The sequence below is a fragment of the Ambystoma mexicanum genome, chromosome 6q (genome assembly GCF_040938575.1).
Source record: "Ambystoma mexicanum isolate Mex_15411 chromosome 6q, UKY_AmexF1_1, whole genome shotgun sequence".
Classification (NCBI taxonomy): Eukaryota; Metazoa; Chordata; class Amphibia; order Caudata; family Ambystomatidae; genus Ambystoma; species Ambystoma mexicanum.
Genome location: NC_090937.1, coordinates 443684459 through 443710066, shown reverse-complemented (window position 1 = coordinate 443710066; position 25608 = coordinate 443684459). Strand labels below are relative to the sequence as shown.

The following is a 25608-nucleotide window of genomic DNA, read 5'->3' as shown; positions in this document are numbered from 1 at the left end:
ACCGGCTCCTGGCGTTCCCGCAGCATCTCTCGGCTCAGCAGCTTCTTTCTTCTCCACCGTTGAGCTGCCAGGATCCACCACGCCTGTCCCAGCTTTTTGGTTCTCCGCTCCTCGTAGAGAGGTGCAGCTCTCTTTCACCAGTCGCCACAGCAGCTCTCATTGATTCTCGGTTTGGGCTGCTTAAAGTTCCCAGGCACAGGTGTGTGTCAGAAAACACTAGAGAGCTTGCTGAGCTTGCTGTCTCTTTTGCTCCACATTGCTCGATGTCTGAGGATTCTGGGAACCAAGGTCCATTGTTGACAAGTGATTTATGGAATTTTAATAAGCATTTTAAAAAGGTTTTGATGGCAAGTCAGTTCTGATTGCATGACAAGTGGAATTGAAAAGGGTTATTTCATCAGATTGGCAAGGTCGACCAAAGTTGGAAGGTTGGTCCATGGATTTGACGAAAGGGGTTTCCCTGTTCTTCACAGGAAAAGGAGGAGATGCTTGACAATAGGCCAAGAGGGGTTCAGAGATGGGGAGGTTATTTCCAAGGAAAAATGGGGGAATAACATGCATCATCTGATGGAGCCATGACATCTACCCAGAGGGTGCCTTCTTCCATGTGATTCTCCCTCATATAGCTGCCCCCAAGGGTCAGGATCAGGTAGCGCAGCTGCCATCCTGATGCCACATGGGATGAGGTAACCGCCGGGGGGGGGGGGGGGGGGGGAGATCAGTGATGACTCAACTGTATTCATCACACCAGGCTTTAACAGTATAATTATTGAATAATTTATAATTCCGGCTGCCAAAAATGCCAAGGATACTGATGAAATTGGCATATGAATCCAGATTTTATAATGGGGCGTTATCAGCATGTAAACCTTTGTTGTCACCAGAAAGGATCTTATTCCGTGTCACATCTTTTGGGCATGACCACATGACCATCATTGTTCACCCATTTAAGGAGATTCCTACATGGAAACAATTTAATAGAATAAAACAACGACAAATTGTCACTTTTGCACTGCCTCATAACTTCTAGGGCAAATACAGAACCCCAGGGTTGCAAGGAGAACAATAAATAATCAATGAGCAAGTTTCCATTAGTCTCAGCAAAGGTTAATTTTCCTTGGCGGTCCGAAACCAATCTCCCATTAACCAAACACAGACCCCAATCAAAAGCATACCATAGCAGGATCATTACTGCTTTATCGAACGGGTTATCTGTAAAAGTAGGTTTTCAAGACCATAGGCTGCGTCTTCCATTGGGGCAAATAAGTCATCACTCACCAGACTCCAGTTTTTCAATTAAAATGTCCAGATGAAGCAACCGTTGCACCACTATTTAAGCAAATGCGTTGAAGTTTCCTAAACCGTTGACCACAGCCTTATAGGGGAACATGGTATGGTATACATTCTATGATTATGTGTGGAGTATTACCAATATGTACACTTTCAAAGACAGAAGGTTCCCAATGTCCTACAAATACAAACATAATTAACAAAGGGATATTAAGTGGACAAACTATCATTGGTTAAGTAATCTCTTTCTACTGCCCAACATGTACATATCGTAAATGTACTGTGCAATGTCGGTTCACAAAAGGCGAGTGGCTGCATGTAAAAGTGTGAATAAAAATATATTGCACAGTAAACTATTGAAAGCAAGCATATTTTATTTCAAGTCAATAGGGAGGAAAATGTATATAAATCAATAAAAACAAATTAAAAAAACATTTCAACATAAAGTGTACTTCAAGAGAATATTAAATCCTATTTTTACCTTAAGAGCAAACAGATCACTTTCTAAACTGTGGCCAATTAAAATGGTGTCGGCACTGAAGAGGTTCAGCATTATTGCTTGAACATCTCGAATGGTGGTTGTTACATTCTTTAAGTCATCTTCTGTTACCCCAGAAAATCTGCAAAATACCTCTGATGAATATATATGATACATTGATACATTTAAAAAAACAGCATCTTCCTGAATTTAAATCCATCATCATCATCAGAATAACGTATCTTACAAGACATTACCAGAATAATTTTTAAAAATCTATTTAGTATTTCACAGCACTATTTGAAAGTCTGGTCAGATTTAGGTTCTACTTCTGACATTTGAATGCGTAACATGGGGCCCTTAGTTACTAAGACCGACTGAAAAACAGACAGTTTTCTCATTTTACTTCAAGAACACTAGTGTTTTAGGTATGTCCATAGAAAGAGAAAACACTCCAATGCCATAGCTAGTTAATGCACCCCCTCTGAGGTTCAACTTATAAGAGAAAAATATCCGTAATCATGCATTTTGTATATATACATTCATTAGGGTATCTACTTAAATTTTATGTTAAAGTGCAATTACAACATTTTCCATATATCTCAAGTAAGCCGTATATATGTTTGTTTGGGATCCTCATATTGTTTTCAAATGCAATCCCAGAAATATACATACATCGTTGTAGAGCTTTATGTGCATCATGTATTTCATCATCTATGCTTTTGAACTGTTTGTAAAGTGATCAGTATAATTGTTATGACTGAGAAACCAGGTGGTGTCTCAACCACTACTCCCCGGGGATGTGTCATTCAGGTGGCCAGGACACAGCCATCGCTTTTGTATCCAGTTCCTGGGGGTGGACCAGTGCGGGATGATCACCTGGGTGAGGGGTATTCGGGGAGTGGGACACCGGATGGTGAGACGCGGTATCCCCTTTCCTGTAACACCTTTACCCCAACCTACCAGGTAGGATATTTAGAAACTAAACCCCCACCCCCTTTTACAACACAAACACTTCTTGGCGCAAAGCCCGCGATAAGGGAAAACAGACTAACAACCGAGCCGTATACCTAACCCGTCCCAATACAATTGTCAGGCGAGGTCAGGCAATTACTGATCATCACACACACCTCGCTTCCATTACACTTCTCCACATGGATAAAATGCAGAGCACGAGAGCACACTCTGAGCGAGGCAAAGCACACAAGGAACAGCAGTTCCAAGATGGCAGTTTAATGAGAGGAGAAAGACGGCGAAACAGAAGGGGAACGCAAGGAGGGAAATTCCCTTGACCTTTTCGACAAGCATACATCACATTTGTGAAACCTCGAGAATAGAAAGTTCAAGACCAGGCAACCAGGCTGAAGAATCCTGAATTGTGTGTCGGAGGTACCTGGGGCCCTCCCGCGTCGGTAATCAAGATGGGGAGAATCACCAGCTGCCGTGGTACTGTCCTTTGCTCAAAGTACAAAGCAACGCCACAGCGAAATCATGGCGAATGCTGGAACAAACATTGTTTGAAGCACGTGTGATAACAAATGTGAGTAAAGTTGAGCTGCAGATGAGTGATTGAACTTTGAAACCAAGATACAATACCTTTGACAGAGTGGTCCGACACCCTGTATGTGCCAATTCAAAGGTCTCTGTAAGGTATCCAGCTGAGAGGTGGCACAACTGAAAGAGGCAAAGAATTGTGAATCGAAATGGTCCTGCAACGGGTCGAGCAAAATCCTGACCACAATCGAAAGTCTTCGATGTTGATAGTCAAGAAAGTTGATGGCAATGTAGATAAAGTTGGTGCGAGCCCGGCAGAGGGAGATCAATTGAAAGCTTTGTGTTAAAGTGGATCTGAACCCGGCACACAGGGATCCGCTGTGAATGGTAAATCACCTAAGAACATTGTGTACATGTGAAATACAGAAAAGGAAAAGAACGTTATTGCTTGTTTGTTGCATTAGGCCCTCGGAAAGAAGAGACTTTGAATGGCAAAGAGACTTTGGTAAAGAAGGCCATGGTGTTCAAGTTTTGAACTGCACCTTCGTGCTAAAGAAGCCTTGTCCTGTGCTGAAAACGTGGGGAAGGGAAGCCTACGGCTTGAATATCCTGACATATGATTTCTTGAACACTTTTCGTTTGCATAACATGGTTTCCCACATTATTTGTATTTAGAGATAAGGATTGGCAATAGGTTTATTAGTATAGGCTATTTTATTTTGACAAGACACCACTAGGACTCAGTTATTATTTGATGGTCTTAGCTTGCTCCCATCTTTAGATTTAGCTGGGCTTTTTAAAAAACTCAATTGTGGGGGCATGGCTTGAGGCACCGGCAATGCGGACATCTCATTATGAGCTCCGTGGGAAGCCCAGGTCTTATCAGCTAAATGCCCATGATATACATCTGAAATCGGCACGGGAACATATGGGTCGCTGACGCCCCCCTGAAGCAGCTGCTTCGACTGAGGGGAAATCGGAGTCCAGAAGCTGCACAATTCATGCCCCGAAGCGGCACCGGGGTGCAAATCACAAACCAAAAATGGCAGTGGGAGGAGAAGCTGGCTCTGTCACTGCAGCGGTTCCCACTGCACAGACCTGGGTCTCCCTGAGCCAGGCAGCCTTGGGCTTTGAGCCACGGAATCCTCGCCATCAGCTGGGGGCCAGAGAGTAGCCCAACACCTAGACTGCCGCAACCTCGGCCACAGCACAGCACATAACCCGGAGACCACCAGGCAAGCCAGCTCAGGCAGGACCCCACACTTTCGGGAGCACTGTGACAGAAGGAGGCGCCAGAGAGCAGGTGGGGGCCCCGGCGGTGTGAGGGACCCACGCTGCTCTTTGGCAGATCCAGCCTTGTGCCCCTCACGCCCTGGGAATTGCTTGAGCTCCGGAGAGGTGGGGAGGACCTCCCACCTCCATCAATACATGCAGCCCCCCCAGCGGTGGGCCCACATGCAGTTGGACCCAGCACCGCCACCCTGAGGGCCCCCCCTGGGGCAGGCGACACCAAGCCAGGCAGCATCCGGCTTCAGGCCCCGGAACCGCGCCACCAGATGTGGGCTAGAAGGGAGCCCAACATCGAGACTGCCGCGACCTACCTCGGACGTAGCACTGCATGCAGCCCAGAGCCCGCCAGGCAAGCCGTTTCAGGCGGGACCACACGCCTCTGGGAGTACCGTGACAGGGAGAGGCACAGGAAGAGCAGGTGGGGCCCCTGGCGGTGTGAGGGACCTGCACTGCCCTGAGGCAGACCCAGCCTTGCATCTCTCCCCCAGGGACTGCAGGAGTTCCGGGGAGGACCTCCCGCCTCCATCAACGCACGCAGCCACCCCACACGCCCCAGCGGGAGGCCCACACGCAGACAGACCCCAGCACCGCCATCCTGAGGGCCCCGCTGGGGCAGGCAACGCCATACCCATGGGGGCCTCGGAGGGTGGAGGAGCCGCCACCCCGCATCAAGGGACACACTGCGGCCTGCTTTGGCAAATGACTAGTGAATATAGGGAGGAGCCCCCACCCCTGCTCCTGTGCACCCATCTTGCTGACTGGAACATCAGGCCCAGCCAGACCTCAGCAAACCTCCCCCACACGTGCCCCAGAAACCACGGTCACACAGAAGATCGGGACAACATGGAAACACGGGTAAGGGCCCACCCAGACATCCTACCCTGACTAGAGTGCTCAGGCCTGTATTTAGTCAAGAATTGCATGCCAGATTCGAGTCTTAGCCGACGTGGGGTGCTAGGGCTGGCCCCATTGGCGATGGGGACCCCTTTCAAAAAGCCAACAACTTGCGCTGTCTGGTTGGCCCCCTCCTGCCCACAGCTTTGACATAGGGGGCTCACCCCAACACTTTGAGCCCAACCACACCTGGAGCCAGGAAATCCCCCCCAGCCTGCCACAAAGACCCTCCTCCCACGTCTTAGACTGCCCCACCCCAGGGAAGGAATACTGCGCTCCCGCTATAGGTCACCTGCCCTGACGCTAGACGGAGCACATATATAGCCCAAGTCCTTGCAAGTGGGCCATATACATTGGCCCGACACCGGACCACTGCCAATCTAGCACCTCTGGGGCGGCCACCCTGAGAGGCCTTCTCTACTGTGCCGGGAGAACCAAACACAAAGGCCCAAAATCAGCGGACATAGCCAGCATGCTTCATCTACAAGATAAACCCAAGAAGGCGGACCCCGTCCAAGCCCAGGCCACGTCACTGGAAAGATCCCAAGGTCACTTGGCTACGAAAGATGATATCCAAGGCCTCCTAGAAGACATTAAGATGGAGTTCCGCAACTGCATGATGGATGTCACATCCAAAATAGAGGGGCTAGAAAACCGAATGGAAGAGGTGGAACACAGGGTAGGCGATACAGAGGACCAAGTTCTGGAACACTCGGCGCAGATGGCTGAACTGCAGCAGAAAATCCAGTCCCTAGAATAAAGCAGCAAAAACATGCACCACAAACAGGAGGACTTGGAAAATAGGGCTCGTAGAAATAACGTTTGCATTAGAGGGGTCCCCACCTCTATTTCAGACAAAGCCCTCCCGACCTATATCAGTGACCTCTTCCAAACCCTTCTCCCAGACTGTGATAAATCGCTACTCATGTTGGACCGTACCCACAGACTGCGTGTCCGCAGGGGTGCCCACGCAGCGGAGGCCCCGTAGGTAATCACCAGGGTTCACTTTTTTGCCACAAAACAGGAGATCACGTCAGCCAGTCGCACTCAGGGAGACCTGACATATCAGGGAGCCGCCATACAGCTCTTCCAAGACCTGGCCACCTCCACGGTCCAGCGATGGCGAGCCCTGCGCCTGTTGACTGTCTTCCTCCAGGATCAAAAGACTAAGTATCGGTGGCTATTCCCGGCCTCACTCCAATTCTCATTTGAAGGACAGATGCAGATAATCCACTCACTCGAGGAAGCCAGAGGCATCATGGGTGGGGAATTGTCGACCCCAGACGAGGATCTGACGAATCCGTCCCTGGACAAGTTGCAAAGCTCGACACTGAAATCACAGCGGAACCGCTGGCTGAAAGTCCCCAGGGAGGGGGGAAAGCCTCCCGCCATGCACAACTAACGAGAAGCTACTTGGTTCCCGTGCCGGAACATACGCTCTCGGCCCCCGGCCGTCCCACGAAATGCACCCGCCGAGTGCATGGACAGACACTCCGGCCTGAGTTTGGTTACACTTTTTTAAAACCCGGTTGCAGCTGACCAATGTTCATAGCCTGACGCTGGGGGACAACCTCCTCTCCAGCAACTCATCCTCCGCCCCTGATCGCTGAAGGACGACGGCAACACACCTCCCCGCCACACACTAAGCTACGCTACATCTCACTGAACGTTAAGGGCTTGAACTCCCCTGCTAAATGCAAATCCACCCATATGCACCTGCAAGACCTCTGGGCCTCAGTGGTGTTCCTTCAGGAGGTGCATCTGCTTGCAGAGGACTTCCCACAGTGTAACGCTCACCTGACTCCCACAGAGGCGCTGGCCTGGTTCGCGCTGCTGTGACCTCTTCTAAGGTGATGCGCAGGGTTCGGAAGACGGACTGGACCGGCCCCCCAAATCTGGCTTGTCTGGCTCGCAGAAGTATCCTTCTGTAGGCGAAAATAGGGGATTAACTGTCTGCGGGGTAATGCAATCAGCCTCCCACTTTCCCCTCTCACCCTCCTCGAAACCCTTCTGAGATTCCTCGAAGCGTCTCACCTTAGGGTCTGGAAGGACGAGCTCTCCAGCCTGCTTCTGATGCAGGGGCGCGTTGGTATCCAGTTACTTCACTGGATTTTCGGATTGGTGAGAACCAAACTTGCTTGGCTTCCAGGTAAGTTTTTTGATAAGAGGTTCCCCTTGTGTCCATGCATTAATGTACTAATGCTAGTGTCTTTTTCCCCATAGGGGCCGGGGTACGGAATGCTGGGGAACAGGCACCGACCTGAGATGAGAGGTGAAATCCTTGTAGAAATCAGTTAAGTCTTTAATGAGCGTTTTTTGGTAATGTCTTTTCATTCGCTCATTAACGCTGATGTCTCTTTTTCCCCTTAGGGGCCGGGGTCCGGAAATGCCAGGATGCGGCGCGGACCTGAAATGAAGAGGGAATGAATCAACAGGTAAGTCTTAACATGGAGATTTAGCTTTCCTTATTCCCTTCTCTCACCTTTTGTTCTTGTCTTTTTCTCCCTAGGCGCTGGGGCGTGACTGCGAATCCGGATGATCGCTGCTGAACATGGAGGCGCCCAGTAAAGGTGACTGGAATGCGGCGCTGCAGCGATCGACGCGATGAGCTTTTAAATAAAAGTCTTCCTTTTCAGGATTGTCGGCGAGATGTCTCCGGGATGCGGATTTAGCAGGTAAGGACTTTTCCTTCTTCTGTTCTCTTCTTCTCTTCCTTTGCAGGTGATCCAGGATGCTGGCAGGCGTGGCAGAAGTCAGGATGCAGGAGCAGACACGGTGAGCGTCCAGCTGCTAGATGCAGAACAACGCGAAGCACGTGTGGCTGTTCGGGTGGGGTTTAAATAGCCTTGGAAGAAGTTCCAGGTATGTATCCTTCCTCCAATCAGGTATGTATCCTTCCCCAACCACGCCCAGATGGTAAATTAGTCCCCCAGGTAAAGTAGTTCCTTTCAGGCCTGAAGGAGGCCGGGATCCTGCAGCATGGTCTGCATCAGGTAAGTGCACCCAAGCACATCCATAATGAGCCTGACGCCTATGGCGCCAGGACTGATGTCTTTTATGAGCCTGGCGCCATAGGTGCCAAAGGGCCCCTAGATGGGGTTGCTGGGTCCTTCCTTGGGGACTGGATATCCGCTTTCGTGGACGCAGGGCTTGAACCGGCTCCCCAGGAGCGGGCATCATGACACACAGCTCCAGGGACGTGCTTTCCCGACAATATCTGGCATCAGGAAACAGTCAAAAGAGGGGCACAGCGATTCTATTAGCAAGAGGCACACCTTTTAGGAAAAGCAAGAACCTGTGAAGCTGAGATGGCAGATCCATGGTGATAAAAGGCGACCTCTATGGCCAACTCCACACACTAGTTGCCGTTTACGCACCGAATGAGGGTCAGGAAGCCTTCGCCGACCTGGAGTCAGCCCTCCTCCCGTTCATTGAAGGCCAAGTAATCATAGGGGGGGGGGGGGGAATTCAATGGGGTCCCAAACACCTCTATGGACAAATCAGGGGCTCCGACTTCAAGGGACTTTAAAATCGCACTGGGCCTCTCACCTACTCAGAACCATGGGGATCGTGGACACCTGGAGGGTCCTCCATCCGGAAGCCACAACAGATTTCTCATTCTTTTTACACGTCCACTGCTCCTCATCCCGAATAGATTTGATTGTAGCAAGCCCACAACTCTTGGCGTTCACGGACAAGGTGGAGATCGGCACGATGGTCCTGTCTGACCGTGCTCAAATACTACTGGCCACCTGGATTTACGACGCGGACCCCCTGGAGAAACCTCGATGGACTCTCTACGAACCAATGCTACATAACCTGGCAGTGCGGAACGCTAGAACTAGAGCAATCCATAACTATTTCAAGGAGAACCCACCAGACCTCACCTCCACAGCAACAGGATGGGAGGCCATCAAAGCAGTAATCAGAGGGGAATTAATAGCCCAGGCAGCAGCCTACAGGAAAAGGTGGGCTGAAAGAAAGGACCAGCTAGACAAAGAGGTCGCAGAGGCAATCCAGAAGAAGAAATCGTCCCCTAAAGCAGCCAAACTTCTGAAGATAGCTTGCACGAAATTGGAGGCTCACTACGCAGAGGACACCGCCCAAACCCCGATTAAGACAAAACAGAGCTATTACATGAATGGCAATAAGGCTAACAGATTCTTGGTGAGCAAGCTAGCCAGAACCCTCCGGCAAAACCAGGTCGCCGCTCTAAAGAGCCCGGAGGGCACGACCCTATACGGAGAAGATGCGAAACTACTGATAGCGACCGCCCACCTGGCCGACACAATGACAGCCTCTCCCCGCTCACAAGCGCAACAGGAACAATTTATGGCGAATGCTGGTCTCCCACACTTATCAGAAACAGACAGATCTTGCCTGTATGCCCCCATCACGGCTGAAGATATCGAGGAAGTGCTTAAGACTCTTAGACCTAGGTCTCCAGGGCCAGGTGGCTTTCCGCCTAAGTTCTACAAAGTCTTCTGTCCCCTTCTCCCGGGTCCGATGACGGAGCTCTTTAACTCATTCCGAGACACTGGCAGCATAACTCCCTCTATGCAGGAGTCCACTACAATTATGCTCCTGAAACCCGGTAAAGACCTGTATCAGTGCTCCTCATATGGGTCCATATCTCTCCTCAAAGTGGATGCAAACACCCACTCGAAAATACTGTCAAACAGGCTTGCGCTGGTCCTGCTGACTATCATAGATCCAGACCAAACAGGCTTTATTAGAGGAAGGAACACAGGGTACAATATTGGCCGGGCCCTCAATCGCACCAAGATGGCCACTGAAGAGCGGCAAGGTCTAGCAGTCCTAACCCTGGATGCACCAAAGCCTTTGACAAGGTGGACTGGAACTTCATGCGACTCACACTGGAGGCCTTCCAGTTTGGTCCCTCCTTTTGCAGGATGCTGCAAGCCAACTACCAATCCCTGAAGAAATCATTGCGAGTAAACCAAAAGATCTCGATCCCGATCTTGCTCTTGTGCAGGACGAAACAGAGCTGCCTACTCTCTCTGCTCATCTTTGCCCTTGTGATGGAACCGTTTGCCCAAAGGATTCGCTTGAATGACAAGATAGCGGGAATGAACATAAACGGTGAGCAATTTAAGGTCTCCCGACGATATCATGATTTCCATCACCAACTGTCAATCCTCCCCCCAACCCCATCATCCTGGAAGAACTGATAGCCTTTGAACAAGTGGCAGGTTTCAAGGTGAACTACTCCAAATCGGAGGCAATGGGGATAAATCTGGGTGCGGCCTGCATGGCTAAACTCCAGACGCTCTGTCCGCTGGCATGGAACACCACTTGTTCATTCTATCTGGGGATACGCATCACAGCTGACCCTAAACAAGTATATGCTGCAAACTCCGCCCCTCCCACCCTCCTATTTAAGGAGCTGGAAACCGACTTGAAGTGCTGGGAAGGTCATGAAATCTCTCTCCTGGGCAGGATTATGACATGCAAGATGAACCTCATCCCCAGGCTTCTATATCTGTGCGCCACTCTCCCGGTTCTCCTTCCAAAACAACCCCTGGAGCAGCTACAAAAGAAACTCTCGAAATTCATTTGGAAAGGGCGCAGAGCTAGAATCCCGTAGAAGGTCATGACTGGAGCAGTTAAGTAGGGGGGGGGCATGGGTCTTCCCAACCTTATAAACTACTTCATGGCAGCTCAGCTTGCAAGCGCCTCGGCCTGGGCGGAACAGACAAATCCCCCTAAATGGACCCGCATCGAACAAGCTAAAAGCCTGCCCCGCTGAGCTCCCTACTCCACATTGCAGGCAGTGTCCATAGCTATTGGCCGACGATCCTATCATCTACCAAGGCAACCACGGACGCATGGGCCCGGCGCAGGAAGAAGCTGCCTAAGGTCCTGGGCTTGCTTTCTCCGATTCTCCGGAATCTAGATTTTCCCCCCGGTATGGATATAGCCAACTTTGGCAGATGGTCCAGAGGAGGCCTTCGGTCCCTTTCACAGATCTATGATAATGGCACCCCACTTTGCTTTGAGAAATGCAAGAGCCGAATCTCGCAGCCAGCGGACCAACAGGGGGCCACACAGGACCTTCATCCTCTTGAGCACACACTCCAGGAAGGCCCAAGCCGGGGGCAGATGACCAAGGTGTACCGTCTCCTGCAGGAGGACATGCTGACCGCAGACCACCATATATGGCCAGGTGGGAGGCGGACCAAGTGCACCCCCATCGAGGACCAAACATGGGTGGATATATGGACAAGGATCAACTCCGCCTCCAGATGCATCTCGAATAAGGAATGAGCATTGAAACTTCTCCACCGTTGGTATTACGCCCCAGAGCGGCTGCACCACTGCCAGGCGCCCATAGACCCGATCTGTTGGAGGCGTTGCGGTGCACGTGGGACTTATTTTACATATGTGGTGGGAATGCCCAATGGTGCTGGCTTTCTAGGTAGAGGTTACGCACGTTATTGAAGACATAACCCAACGCAAGCTGCCCATGGACCCAGGGGTGATCCTTCTAGGAGTAGCAAGCCCAGAGAACTAGCCCAAAACAGGGCGCACTGCCAAACTACTCACACAACTGCTCCTCGCGGCCAACGTAACTATTGCCCGCAAATGGAAAGCTCAGGAGGGCCCCCTGGTCTCCCTTTGGTGGATAAAAGTTTGGGAGATCCCAGTGGCTGAGAAAGTCATGGCAGCAAAAGAAGGGGCTCTACACCGCTTGACTGACTGCTGGTCCCCGGTGCTGGAATACCACAGCCGTTCCCAGCGCCAACCTTCCAGTCGCAGTTTGTGACGAGATTTCAGAGACCTTAGAGACCTTTGGCCCACCTGCTAATGTTGATATTCTATGTATTTTGGGCTTCCGGGGGCGATCGCAATGGGGAGATGGGGGCGGGGGGTAGTTAAACCCACCTATGCTATGTAAGAGGCAGTATGTTCCCTGCGCTTTGATGTTGTTATATGCTGCAACCAAAAACAAATGAAGTTGTTAAAAACAAAACAATAGAAGTTCAATAAACACCCTTGAACTGTGGGCACTTGTGTCTGTTTTACAGTTGATACCATGCCTTCTTCACATGATCCAAGGTGATTTACTAAGCATCTGACACTTGTTTCATGCCTTGCCAACACATTTTCAAGGCCTATTTGATTGTATCGCCAAGTCATTTAAGAGTAAAAACACAGTTCCATCTTTGATTTAAATTAGAGACATTCCTTTTGCTGCAATAATCCAATAATGTGATTGCATTCTAGATGTACTTCAGGGGGCAAATGTGTGGAAAAGGTTGGTGGCCCCCTCAGGAAATATTAAAAAGAAAATAGTTCTCAAAATTCAATGGTGTCTATTAAACTGATTTGTTATCTTAACTGTTTTATTTGTTGAAATGCACCTGGGGTGCATCGGAAGGCAGCAGAAGATTATCAGTGCTAATGCAAGAATTCAGAAATTAATCTCCCTTTAGACAGTTGGTGTTACTTCAGTAATTTCTTGTCAACCACGTTTCCCCATGTCTGAGATTGGGTAGCTATGGGTCCATACTGGAACCCTTAGGGCGAATAGCCCCAACTGGCTCTCTGACACAAGACACATGATCTTTTTGCATGTCCTTAACACTTCACCAATATTTTCCTTTAGTCCTCATCACAGGCCTCTGTATGGATGCTAATCTGTGAAATGTACCCCCTAAGAGACTAAGTCTGTCAGGTTGGTTGCCCAAAAGTTATCCCAGTGCTTTCTAACGCCCGAAAGAAATGCTCTAGATAGCTGTGTGCGCTCTGGAATGTCCTTCACACAACTACCAAGTTATTTTTCATTAAGAAGGAGCATTCAGACTCCTTGTCGAAGAGATCCTCGGTGTGGCTCTTGCATTGCTATTACTGAAGAAGGTAAACTTAGTTTACTTGTGTGAAAGGAATCAGATGAGCTCAAATATGGTGTCCAGGAAACCAGAGGTCAAGACAGACCAGACCAAATCCAGCAATTATTTATAAAGGATATCTGGGATTTCAGGCTGAATTCAAACCTTACGGTAAACCCGGCAAAGTTTGAAAGTAGCCGCCTCCCATGAGAAGGTGTTTGACAGTATATATGTTTCGAAGGGATTGTGTCCTCCGACGTATTCCTTATCTTTGATAATATGTTTCCAGCTTGCTGGCCTTGGAATTTATTTATTTTTCTGTGGAGGGCGCTGCACGTCGACGTCCGCCGAGTCGATGTCCCTCGAAGGCCCCCGTATCGGCGCCGACATCACCATGCCCATAAATAGCCACGCGCTTCGTCCGTTGCTAAGTTCCGTTGTTCCGCGCTTCGTGGGGCCTCGGAACGTCGTTGCTCAGTTCAGTCAGGATAACTCTATATCTACTCGAAATAATACCTACTCGGTCTCGATGGCATCTTCATCGGAACCGACGACGCCGCGATCCGGCTTCAAGAAATGTCGAGACTGCAGTAAAAAAATTTCGATAACAGATCCACACAGGATCTGCTTGTGGTGCTTGGGAGCCGAGCACCATTGTTCGGAGTGTGAGGACTGCATGTCCATGACGGCGAAAGCCTTGAAGGAGCGCAAGGGGAAGCTCGAGAGAGCCAAGTCAGTCAAAACCTCCTCGAAGGTTTCTTCGGCTGAGTCGAGGCATTCGTCTCTTCGCCGTCGAAAACATTCCCATTCTAGATCTCGAAGTAGCTCCCACCATTCGTCGAGATCAAGACACTCAAAAAAGAGACGTTGAAGATCCCCTTCCTCGTCGTCTTCCGTTTCCCCAGAAAGGGTCTCCTTTCCCACAAAACGCAGCTCTCAGGCTGAGTGGAAGGAATTCAGAAAGAAAATGTTAAGCGTCTTCGAGAACGGGGCCTCGACCCCCTTGAAGACAGCTGAGGGTGATACCCTGGGTGAAAAACCCAATAAATCAAAACGCCGTGAGTCGCAGCACCCGGCGAAACATTCCACCCGAGAGCGCCACAAGCCATTGGGTAAAAAGGCACCATCTTCGACGCCGTCGTCGAAGATTCCTTCGTAGCACGGATCGGCGCCATCAACGCTGTTGTCGAAGGGTTCCTTGACGCATCGGTCGATCGACTCGACGCCATCGTCGCCAATGAAAGAGAAGACCAAGGCTACTCCACAGCCAACGGTGGTTCCAAGGGCCTCCGGCACGACGCCGAGACCGTCGTCGATAACCTCGAGTAGGATCCCGATCCTCTCGAGTTTTTCGAGACCCCTTCCAGTTTTTTCGACGCCGTTCTCGGCACCTTCGAAGCCTGTCACATTGGCATTGACGACATCGACGTTTTCTCGCCCAATAATGACGAGTTTGGCTCCTTCTGCCTTAGAGATGGGTTTTACACCATTTCAGAGATCAGAGTACCCTGGACTATCTTCAATTTATGAAGAGGGGGAAGATTCTGACCAGGAAACATTTGGGTTACAGAGGACCACACTGCCTATTTCAGAGGATTTCACCTCTGAGGAAATAAGGCTGAAGGACCTACAGGAGTCACTACATGAGGCAAGTGGGCTGGACACTTCCCCAGAAGTGGAATTTGTTAAGCCAGACCCAGGGGAACATGCCGAAACACCCTATAGAACCCTTATGGCAAGAATTATTGAATGTATGGGTTGGTCTGCGCCTTCCCCTGTTTTTCAACAGGATGACCTAACAGATATATTAGACAAAGGTCCACAGGAGGACCCTGTGGTCCCCTTCCATGCAGCCTTACAAAGGAAAATTACATCGAATTGGGAAACTCCTGAAGTTATCCCTGCGGTCAGTAAAAGATTGTCAGCCAAGTATAGGGTAGCGGCTGCTGACCCTGAATACTTATGAAAACACCCGACTCCAGAGAGCCTGGTGGTTCAAGTGGCAACTTCATCTAGCAGTAGGACCGCTTACCCTACTGTCCCACAGGATAGAGATGACAAGAGGTACGATTCTATGGCGAAGAAAGTCTTCTCTGCTTGTAGTATGGCGTTGAAGTCCATCAACGCCACCTGTACGCTCGCCAGGTTCAGTCACACACTGGGAGTGTTCTTCAACAGCGGCTGACTGCATACCCGAAGGAGAGGAAAAGGAAGCCTTCCTTAACATTATTGGCAAAGATGCCATGTGCGATTCACTTCAAACTGGCATTGATTCCGCTGACAGTATCAGCAGGGCCATGGCGGCAAGTACAACAATCCGCAGGCATGTGTTGTTGCGAAAGTCTGGCTTTGCTCCAGATGTACAGGCCAGACTTTTGAATATGCCCTTTGACGGCTCTTCACTATTCAGAAAAAAGGCTGATGACAGTCTGGAAAAGTTGCAGACTTCTACAGCAGCAGCAAAATCTTTAGGAGCGGCTATCCGCCAAACTCCTTTTCGCCCTCCCAGGAACCTCTGGGAGACTAAAGTCCTTTCGATATTCGCATTCGGGAAAAGCAGAGGACAGCCGACTCAAAGAGGCCAAAGGAGATCCACCCGAGGTGGACGGGTCAAAGGTACTAAGGCCGCAGCAGCAGCAGGTGCCTCTTTACCCTTGGTATCGACATCAGCTGCCCCCAAACCACTCTGAGGCCTTTCCACACAATACACCTGTAGGGGGCAGGTTAACTCACCATCTGACGGAATGGCAGATGCTTGGGCATTGGAGACAATTGCCCAGGGTTACTGCCTACCCTTTCTACACATCCCTCAGAGTCATCCACCGGGGAACAGCTCTCTAAAAGTTTCAGATCCGCTCCTCTTGCAGGAAATTATAGACCTGCTAGAGAAAGGTGCCATAGAACCGGTACCTGTAGCGGACAGGAACAAGGGCTGGTACTCCCCCTACTTTCTCATACCAAAGAAGGACGGAGGACTGAGACCCATCCTGGACTTACGAGAATTGAACAAGTTCCTCAGGAAGGACAAGTTCAAGATGGTAACTCTCTCTCAGATCCTTCAGGCCCTCCAGCTCCAGGACTGGCTGGTATCTCTGGACCTTCAGGATGCTTATTTCCATGTGCCAATCCATCTCAAACACAGGAAATACCTGAGGTTCGCAATTGGCGACTCTCATTATCAATTTCGAGTTCTGCCATTTGGGCTGACCTCTGCCCCGAGGGTCTTCACCAAGCTGATGTCGGTAGTGGAGGCGAGTCTAAGGAGGGAAGGGATCCACGTCTACCCCTACCTGGACGATTGGCTGATCAGGGCTGTATCTTCGAAACAGGCCCAGGCCGAGCTAGATTATGTCTGCCACTTCCTTCACAAACTGGGCTTCTCCCTCAATTTAAAGAAGTCACAGATGATACCATCACAGAGACTCCAGTTCATTGGAGCGGACCTGTACTGTCAGGGCTGGGGCAGGTCTGGGGGTAAATGCACTTATGGTCAGCCTAGGGGGCAGAAAAGCAGCCAGAAAGCACTCTACCAAGTACTCCAGGCGTGTTCTCCACCCTTTACATTTCCCAGCAGGCCGCTCGCCGCTTGGGCCTGATCGAGGGAAGATTGCCACGCCCCCGACCGCGCCCGCATCAGCGCGCATGCGCGAGCCACGCCCGTGGGGAGCCGCTCGCAATCCTGAACAGTGTCCTGGAAAGACATGTTCAGAGGAGCTCTGGTGGCAAGCTTACGCGGGGCGATCCCGCCCGACGCCTTCAAAACCCCAGGCCCCGCATACAAGTCTGAGATAAGTACAATTACTTACCTAGCGCATCTCGCCTGTAATACCCGAGGAGGGGCCACGCAGTAGCAGCGGCTCCGAAACCCACCAGCCCGCAGCGAGCCGGAAGCGCAAAACTCTTGAAGGGAACGCTAAGTGTTATAACGTCCCTAACCCTGCATGAGACTTGAACTAACAATGCCTGCATGTTTTAATGTGATCAAACGTATAGCTGCATGACTCCGGAGCGGCGATCTCGCCGTGCAGAGTAACCATACCAAAAGCCACTAATCAATCACGCGCACAGTGCGCACTAGTACTGACTCTAATTTTGCTAAATGCAGGTTTCGGGGGAATTGGGCAATTGCTATAGGTACTGCATGAAGTAATGCAGGTTTGGAATTCCGCATGCTGCAATGTGGGGGCTTACCTAAGCTGTACCTAAGTTAATGTATGGTAATTGCAAAGGGAATGTTACATGTGATGTCCTGGTGAGGGCTCCAGTACAAAAGCCCGAGGTGAATTCAGGCATTCAGTGAAGGAGTGAGTGGTGAGAGCAGGAGTGCATGGGCGGCGAATTCATGCAACAGGAGCCGAGGAGCATGTGACCCTGACATTCCCCCTTCCCATCCAGAACCTCTACCTTAACCTCTTTCCGGTGTTCCTAACTTCCTTACCTATCCAACCAACGGACCTTAACCCTCTTTCCCCGAAGGGTCAAGGTTGCCTATGCTGTCTATCTCCAGGTACTGCGACCTAACGGGAGGGAGGCGTTTTAGCTGCGTTGTGCTGCCTCTGCACCTGGAAGAAGCAGCTCGGACAGAATTGCAAGCCCAAGTACTTATTAGGCCCCCAGGCAGCACAACCATGGCGGATGTGGTAATGCTAATCCAAGAACTAAAGGCGGAGCTGGCGGCAACTAGGGAGGATTATCAGACCCTGGCGGGGCAGGTACATACCTGAACGGTGCAGAACCAGGCCCAGGCCACGCCCTTACCCAGAGCCCCCCCCCACCAGTCCCGGTCCAGGTACAGGTAGCTACTGAACCATCACTACCCTTGGCAGCTCCAGAACGATATCATGGAGACCTTCAGAACTTTAATATGTTCATTATGCAGTGTCAATTGCATTTTTTAACTAAACCAGCTCAGGCTCGTACGGCATTCGTGATTTCCTATCTCACCGGGGATGCCGCTTCATGGGCCACGCCGCTAGTCCGCAAGGATGATGCCTTGCTCTACAGCTGGGATACCTTCCTAGAGGAGTTTGATAGGATATTTAATCATAGGGCCGCATCACTGCTTAAGGATAAGGAGTTGATAACTCTAAGACAAGGAAACAAAGATCTAGTCACTTACATTACCACATTTAATCGATTGGCTATGGAAACGGATTGGCCGCAGGAGAAAAGGATGGCTTTGTTCTATCAGGGTCTTAGGGAGGAGCTCAAGGATCTGGTAGCTCAGGTGGACCCCCAGCCTGAAGATTGCTCAACTATGATCAATCTCGTTCTTCGATTAGATCAGAGACAGAATGACCGGCGACAGGATCAACGTCGTTGGGAAAACAAACCGATGTTGAGATTGGATCAACAGAAGCCCATCCGGGTGTCAGACAAGGGGGCTGACGAACCCATGCAAATAGGTTCCGTTCGGGGACCTTTATCCAAGGAAGAAAGGGAGAAGAGGAGAAAGGACAAATTGTGTCTATATTGTGGAAAAGCAGGCCATTTCGTACGGGAATGTCCCAACAAACCACCCAAGAGGGGGGCGTCAGGAAACGCGCTAGCTCGCCCATGAGGGTGGCAGGAGCGAGCAAAACGAAATACACCCCACACATGTTGGCAAACGTGCGTACAAATCTGATAACCCATGTGACCTTAGAAGGAAGTCTGCAATGGCAGGGAAAATGTGTTCCGGTGACCTTGATGGTAGATTCCGGCGCCACAGGAAACTTCGTGGATGTGCAGGTGGCCAAAAGGTTGGGCCTCCCGGTAAATACGAAGACAGTTCCTGAAGAAGTGAAATCAGTAGACGGCTCGTCTTTAGTCTCCGGGCCAGTCACTCAGCAGACAATACCTTTGTTGTTGGAATGCAGTACCATACATCAGGAAGTCCTCAGTTTTGATGTGATTGCAGCTCCACAGTTTGGCTTCATCCTGGGGCTCACTTGGTTGAGGCTCCACAACCCATCTGTCGACTGGAACGCCGGCACAGTCCAGTTCAACTCCAGCTATTGTCAAGCACACTGCCAAATAACCCCACCGAAAGCCTTTGGCCCATTACGTAGGAGGCAGTGTGGTTGCAGATTTGCCAGCAGAGTACGAGGGGTACAGGGATGTTTTTAGCAAGGTAGCAGCCGAAACCTTGCCCCCGCACCGGCCCTTTGATTGCCGGATTCACCTTGAAGCAGGTGCTGTGCTACCCTGCAGTCGGATATATGCCCTCACCTATGCCGAAAACAGGTATTTGAAGGACTACATAGAACCAACTTGGCCAATGGTTTCATCAGACACTCCACATCCCCGGTTTCTTCTTCCCTATTCTTCGTCCCTAAAAAGACCGGAGACCTAAGAACTTGCATAGACTACAGGGCAATAAACAAAATAACCATCAAGAATCGTTACCCCTTACCCCTGATACCTGTGCTCTTGGACCAGTTACGTGGATCTACCGTTTATACCAAATTGGACCTCAGGGGGGCCTACCATCTAGTGAGAGTTCGCAAAGGGGATGAGTGGAAGACAGCCTTTCGGACCAAGTTTGGCCTCTATGAATATCAGGTCATGCCGTTTGGGTTGTGCAATGCTCCGGCAGCATTCCAGCATTTCCTGGACGAAGTTCTGCGTGGGTATTTGGACGTGTTCAATAGTCTACATCGATGACATCTTAATTTACTCACAGAACTTGGAAGAACATCGAAAAAAAACACATGTCCGAGCGTACTACAAAGGCTACGTGAACATCATCTATATGCTAAGTTCAAGAAATGTGAGTTCCATCAGACTAGAGTCGAGTTCCTTGGGTTCATTCTGTCACCACAGGGAGTCACTATGGACAAGAAAAAAGTGCAGTCCATCATAGACTGGCCTCCCCCGAAATCAGTCAAAGACATCCAATCGGTTCGTGGTTTTGCTAATTTTTACCGTCGCTTCATAGATGGCTTCGCAAAGAAGGTGCAACCCATTACCAGGCTTCTGCGGAAAGGTGTCCCATTCTCGTGGGATGAGAATGCTGCGGCGGGGTTTGAGGCTCTAAAGAGAGCGTTTGTCACCGCTCCAGTACTAAAACACCCAGACCCAGCCAAACCATAGGTCATTGAGACCGACGCCTCTAGCTATGCAGTGGGGGCGATCTTATCACAGAGGGACGAAAACGGGCAATTACATCCAGTCGCCTACTACTCACGGATGTTACTACCAGTGGAGCAAAATTATGCTATAGCTGACAAGGAACTGTTGACTATAAAAACAGCATTCGATGAGTGGCGTTACTATCTTTTGGGGGCCCAACACACCGTGACAATTTACACCGACCACCATAATTTACAGTTTTTAAAATCAGCCAGAGCCCTCAGTCCCAGGCAACTCAGATGGACGATGCAGTTCTCGGAATATGATTTCGTAATAACTTACCGTCCAGGAGCAGAAAATCGAAAAGCGGATATACTTTCAAGATACCCCGAACCAAGCCTCGACCCATCTGAGACAGGAAAAGAAGAGACCAGACCTATGGTGGATCCAGACCGCATCATTGGGAGTATAACTGTGGATTCTATGTTTGACAATATTAGGGCAGCTATGTCAGCTCAGCAACTGGCTCAATGGGAAATGCAAGGCGGAGACCATTCGGTAAAAGAAGGACTACCGTTCTACAAAACCACATTATTTCTACCTACAGCACCCCTACGTCAACAAGCAATACAATGGTGTCATGACTCCCCGTTTGTAGGCCATCCTGGGACAGCAAAGACCATAGAACTAGCGAAACGTCATTTTTGGTGGCCAACCATATATAAGGTCGTCCAGCAATATATAACCGCATGTGAAGTGTGTCTCAGAAACAAATCCGATCACCAAAAGCCAACTGGATCTCTACAACCATTACCTACGCCACCTATCCCATGGCATACTGTGTTGATGGATTTGATAGTGGAACTACTCCAGAGTAAAGGGTTTACGGCAGTTTTTGTTGTGGTAGACTATCTTACCAAGATGGCTCACTTCATACCCTGCAAAGGAACTCCATCAGCTAGCACACTGGCCACCCTGTTTTCACAACATGTAATTCGTCTGCATGGATAACCATACAGCATGGTCTCAGATCGAGCACCGCAATTCACATGAAGGTTCTGGCAAGCGTTCTGCAAATCAGTTGGGATTGACGTACGTTTGTCCACCAGCTATCACCCGGAAACTGATGGTCAGACGGAGAGACTGAATCAGACTCTAGAGCAATACCTTAGATGTCTCACCCAAGGAAAAGAGAATGACTGGGCAGACGTCATCTGGCTCACTGAACTCGCATACAATAATGCAGTGCATTCCTCTACTAAAACAACACCATTCTACAGCCTGTATGGTTACCATCCTCGTTTTCAACCAGTGCCCCAAGACAACATACCCGAAGTGTCAGCAGTAGTGGAAAAGCAGAAAAGGCTAAAAGAAATCTGGCAAACTGTCCAACGCAATCTGATCGCAGCCAAGCAAGCCTACAAGCATCAGGCTGACAAGAAAAGGCGAACTGGTCTCCCGTACCACGTCGGGGATAAGGTACGGCGCTCTACACGAAACATTCATCTACAAGGGTCACGCAAATTCATCCCTCGCTTCATAGGGCCATTTCCAATCGAGGCTCTGGTTGGTTCAGTGGCTGTTAAGTTGACACTTCCCCCCGCACATAAAGATACACCCAGTGTTCCATATTGCCTTGCTGAAACCAGCCCCTGCCTTAATGAGAACTAGAAAACCTCCACCCATTATGGTAGATGGCCACCCCGAGTTTGAGGTAAAAACTATCCTGAACTCTAGTATCCGACACAAGAAGCTATGTTATTTGGTGGATTGGGGGGGTATGTTCCTGAGGAAAGATCTTGGGAGCCCGCAGAAAATGTCCATGCTCCTCGACTCCTCCGCCAGTTTCATCTGCGACACCCTCTTAAACCAGGGCCTGCTGGAGGGAGGGGGAGTACTGTCAGGACTGGGGCAGGTCTGGGGGTAAATGCCCTTATGGTCAGCCTAGGGGGCAGAAAAGCAGCCAGAAAGCACTCTACCAAGTACTCAAGGCGTGTTCTCCACCCTTTTTGTAGGGCCGTGGTCCAGGGATGGAGAACAGCCCAGGAACTACATTTCCCAGCAGGCCGCTCGCTGCTTGGGCCTGCTCGAGGGAAGATTGCCACGCCCCCGACCGCGCCCGCATCAGCGCGCATGCGCGAGCCGCTCGCAATCCTGACCGGTGTCCTGGAAAGACATGTTCACAGGAGCTCCGGTGGCAAGCTTACACGGGGCGATCCCGCCCGACGCCTGCAAAACCCCAGGCCCCGCGTACAAGTCTGAGATAAATACAATTACTTACCAAGCGCATCTCGCCTGTAATACCCGAGGGGGGGCCACGCAGTAGAAGCAGCTCCGAAACCCACCAGCCCGCAGCGAGCCGGAAGCGCAAAACTCTTGAAGGGAATGCTAAGTGTTATAACGTCCCTAACCCTGCATGAGACTTGAACTAACAATGCCTGCATGTTTTAATGTGATCAAACGTATAGTCGCATGACTCCGGAGCGGCGATCTCGCCGTGCAGAGTAACCATACCAAAAGCCACTAATCAATCACGCTCACAGTGCGCACTGGTATTGACTCTAATTTTGCTCTTGCAGAGAGACAGGAAAATACTGGTGAAAGTTTGTGGCCAATCAACACAAAAAGGCCAGAAAAGCCGTGGACTCAGGCAGAAACCGAAGCTAAGTACATTATTGCCTTGGGGCAATTCCCATTGGTGCTGCATGAAGTAAATGCAGGTTTGGGGGAAATTGGGCAATTGCTATAGGTACTGATATGATATGATATGGCATTTGTAACGCGCCTATACACAAGTGTTTCAAGCCGCGACGAGGCAGGGAGGGGGAACAAGGGGAAGACAGAACACGATCCTAATAGGCCAGGTGTCATTCAGATTGCGCAAGTGCAGGGGTAGGGGGAAGGGAGAAAGTGCATGGGGAAGGGGAGGGGGGGAAGTGCAGTACAAGGTAAGAAGAATAAAATAAAATAAATAAAGAGGGCCAGCTGGTGGCAAGTGCAAGGTAAGTGCAGACAAGTGCTGGGAAGGGGGGGCTGTAGGGATAGAGAGACAGTCCCGCAGTGCAGGGGTTGCCAGGGAGGCAGTGCAAGTGGAGAGTGGCTGGGCCCAGGACCGGGGTCGGTGAGAGTGGCCCAGTTGCAGATTCAGTGCAGTTTCAGCGAAGAATTAGCAGGGGAGAGGGAGAGAGAAAGCAGAAGCAAAGAGAAAGGTTTTGAGGTGCTTCTGGAACCGGAGATGGTTCTCCTCAAGTTTCAGGGAGGCAGGAAGGCTGTTCCAGAGGGAGGCCCCTGCCGCAGAGAGAGATCTACCCCGAGCTCGTAGCTTCGAGAAGCGGCTGACCCTGAGGGAGTTGGAGACAGATGAGCGAAGGGCTCGGGAAGGAAGATATTTAGGAAGAGAGAGTTGAAGGTATTTAGGCCCCAGGCCCCAGAAGGCCTTGTGGACAATGCAGAGGGTATTGAACTTTATCCTCGCAGCCACTGGGAGCCAGTGTAGAGATTTCAGTCCTGGAGAGATACGGTCCCTGGGCTTGAGGCCAAGGACAAGTCTCGCAGTTGTGTTTTGGATGAGTTGCAGAGGGCGGAGAGTGGAGGCAGGCAGATTAAGATAGAGGCTGTTACAGTAGTCCAGCTTTGAGAGAACCAGGGCTCGGGAGACAGTGAGCTTCTGGGGGAAGGAGAGGAAGGGAAGAATACCTCTGAGGAGGTGCAGTTGGTAGTGTGACTTCTTAGAGACGTCAGATATACGAGGAGAGAAGGAGAGTGTGGAGTCGAAGATAACCCCTAGGTTTTTTGCCTTGCAGGTAGGAGCAGGAAGAGGGCCAAGAGAGGCCGGCCAGAGAGCTGCAGGGAAGGAGGGGGTGGGAGTGCCGATGAGTAGAATCTCAGTCTTGCTGGCATTAAGGCAGAGGTCATTGGCGGCACACCATTCCTGGATAGCAGACAGACAGTCAGAGATGAGGGAAGGAGAGGAGGAGGTCGAGGGTAGCCTGAAAATGAGCTGGGTATCATCCGCATAGCACTGAAAGTTGGGGCAGAGAGCGGCGATGCGGTGGGCAAGGATTGCCAGATACAGGGGGAAAGATTAGATCTCTGGGGGACACCACAGGTGGAGAAAAAGATGTCAGAGAGGAAGGACCCCAGTTGGACCTGGGAGGGTCGATTGGAGAGGAAAGAGGTCAGCCACGCCAGAGCCTGACCAGTGATACCCAGGTTATCACGGAGACGGTTGAGCAGGATGGCATGGTTGGCAGTGTCAAAGGCAGAAGAGAGATTGAGCAGGATGAGAACACACGGAGTGTTGGAGTCGAGATTCAAGAGCAGGTCCTCACGGATGTTCAGGAGAGCAGTTTCCATGCTTCTGGCGACTCTGAAGCCAGATTGATGGTCATGAAGACTTCCAACAGATTCAGCATGAAGGTTAAGCTGGGAGATGGCCAGTTTCTCCAGGAGCTTGCCCAGGAAGGGAGTGATGGAGATTGGGCGATAGTTAGCCGGGCAGTAGGGGTCAGAAGAGGGTTTCTTAAGAAGAGGGTGCACAAGGGAGTGGTTAAGGGGGTATGGGAAGACTCCAGAGGCGAAGGAGTGGTTGCAAAAGTCAGCCAGGGTAAGAGCCAGGGAGTCGATGTGGTCCTTGATAGTTTTGGAGGAACAGGGGTGAACCTGTTTAGACGAGACTTTCATAGATTGGACTTGTCTGGAAACCTTGTCAGCAGAAAAAAGGGGAAAGGCAGAGAAGGATGGGGGAGGGGTGGCTGCAGAAGGGCCAGAGGAAGAGCCGGGAAGAGAGGGAGGGAGGTGATAGGATGAGAGTGAGGACAGGATGTCCTGAGTTTTAGAGATGAAGTGAGAGGCCAGTGCAGTGCAGAGGGCCTGGGAGGGGACAGGAGAGGTAGAGACAGCAGCAGGGTTGGCAAGCTCCCTGCAGATTTTAAAGAGTTCGGCCGAGTTGTTAGATGCCGCAGAGATGCGGGCTTGGATAAGGGCTCTCTTCTTGGTGAGAACGGGGAGACGGTATTGCCTTTGGAGCAGGCGGCAGGCCAGTTTGTCAGAGGATGAACATGAGGCATGCCATTTCCTCTCTGCCACCCTGCACTTGCATTTAAGGGTGACGAGATCCGAGTTATACCAGGAGTTACATTTGGCTTTGGGCTTCAGGCAGATTCTCATGACAGGGGCAAGGATATCAAGAGTATCAGATATAGCAGAGTGGAGCATGGAGAGGGCTGTGTCAGGGTGGGAGTCAGCCGAAGGGGG

General features: G+C 50.5%; 1 protein-coding gene across 1 annotated transcript in view; it reads right to left on the bottom strand.

The window, feature by feature from the left end:
- Nucleotides 1-25608, bottom strand: part of LOC138516091 (RNA exonuclease 1 homolog) — a 2454886-nt gene that overhangs the window by 202454 nt on the left and 2226824 nt on the right. The window contains exon 14 of the mRNA XM_069630920.1: nt 1772-1910. Within this exon, the coding sequence (XP_069487021.1) occupies nt 1772-1910 (139 nt within the window). The remainder of the gene's footprint in view (nt 1-1771; nt 1911-25608) is intronic.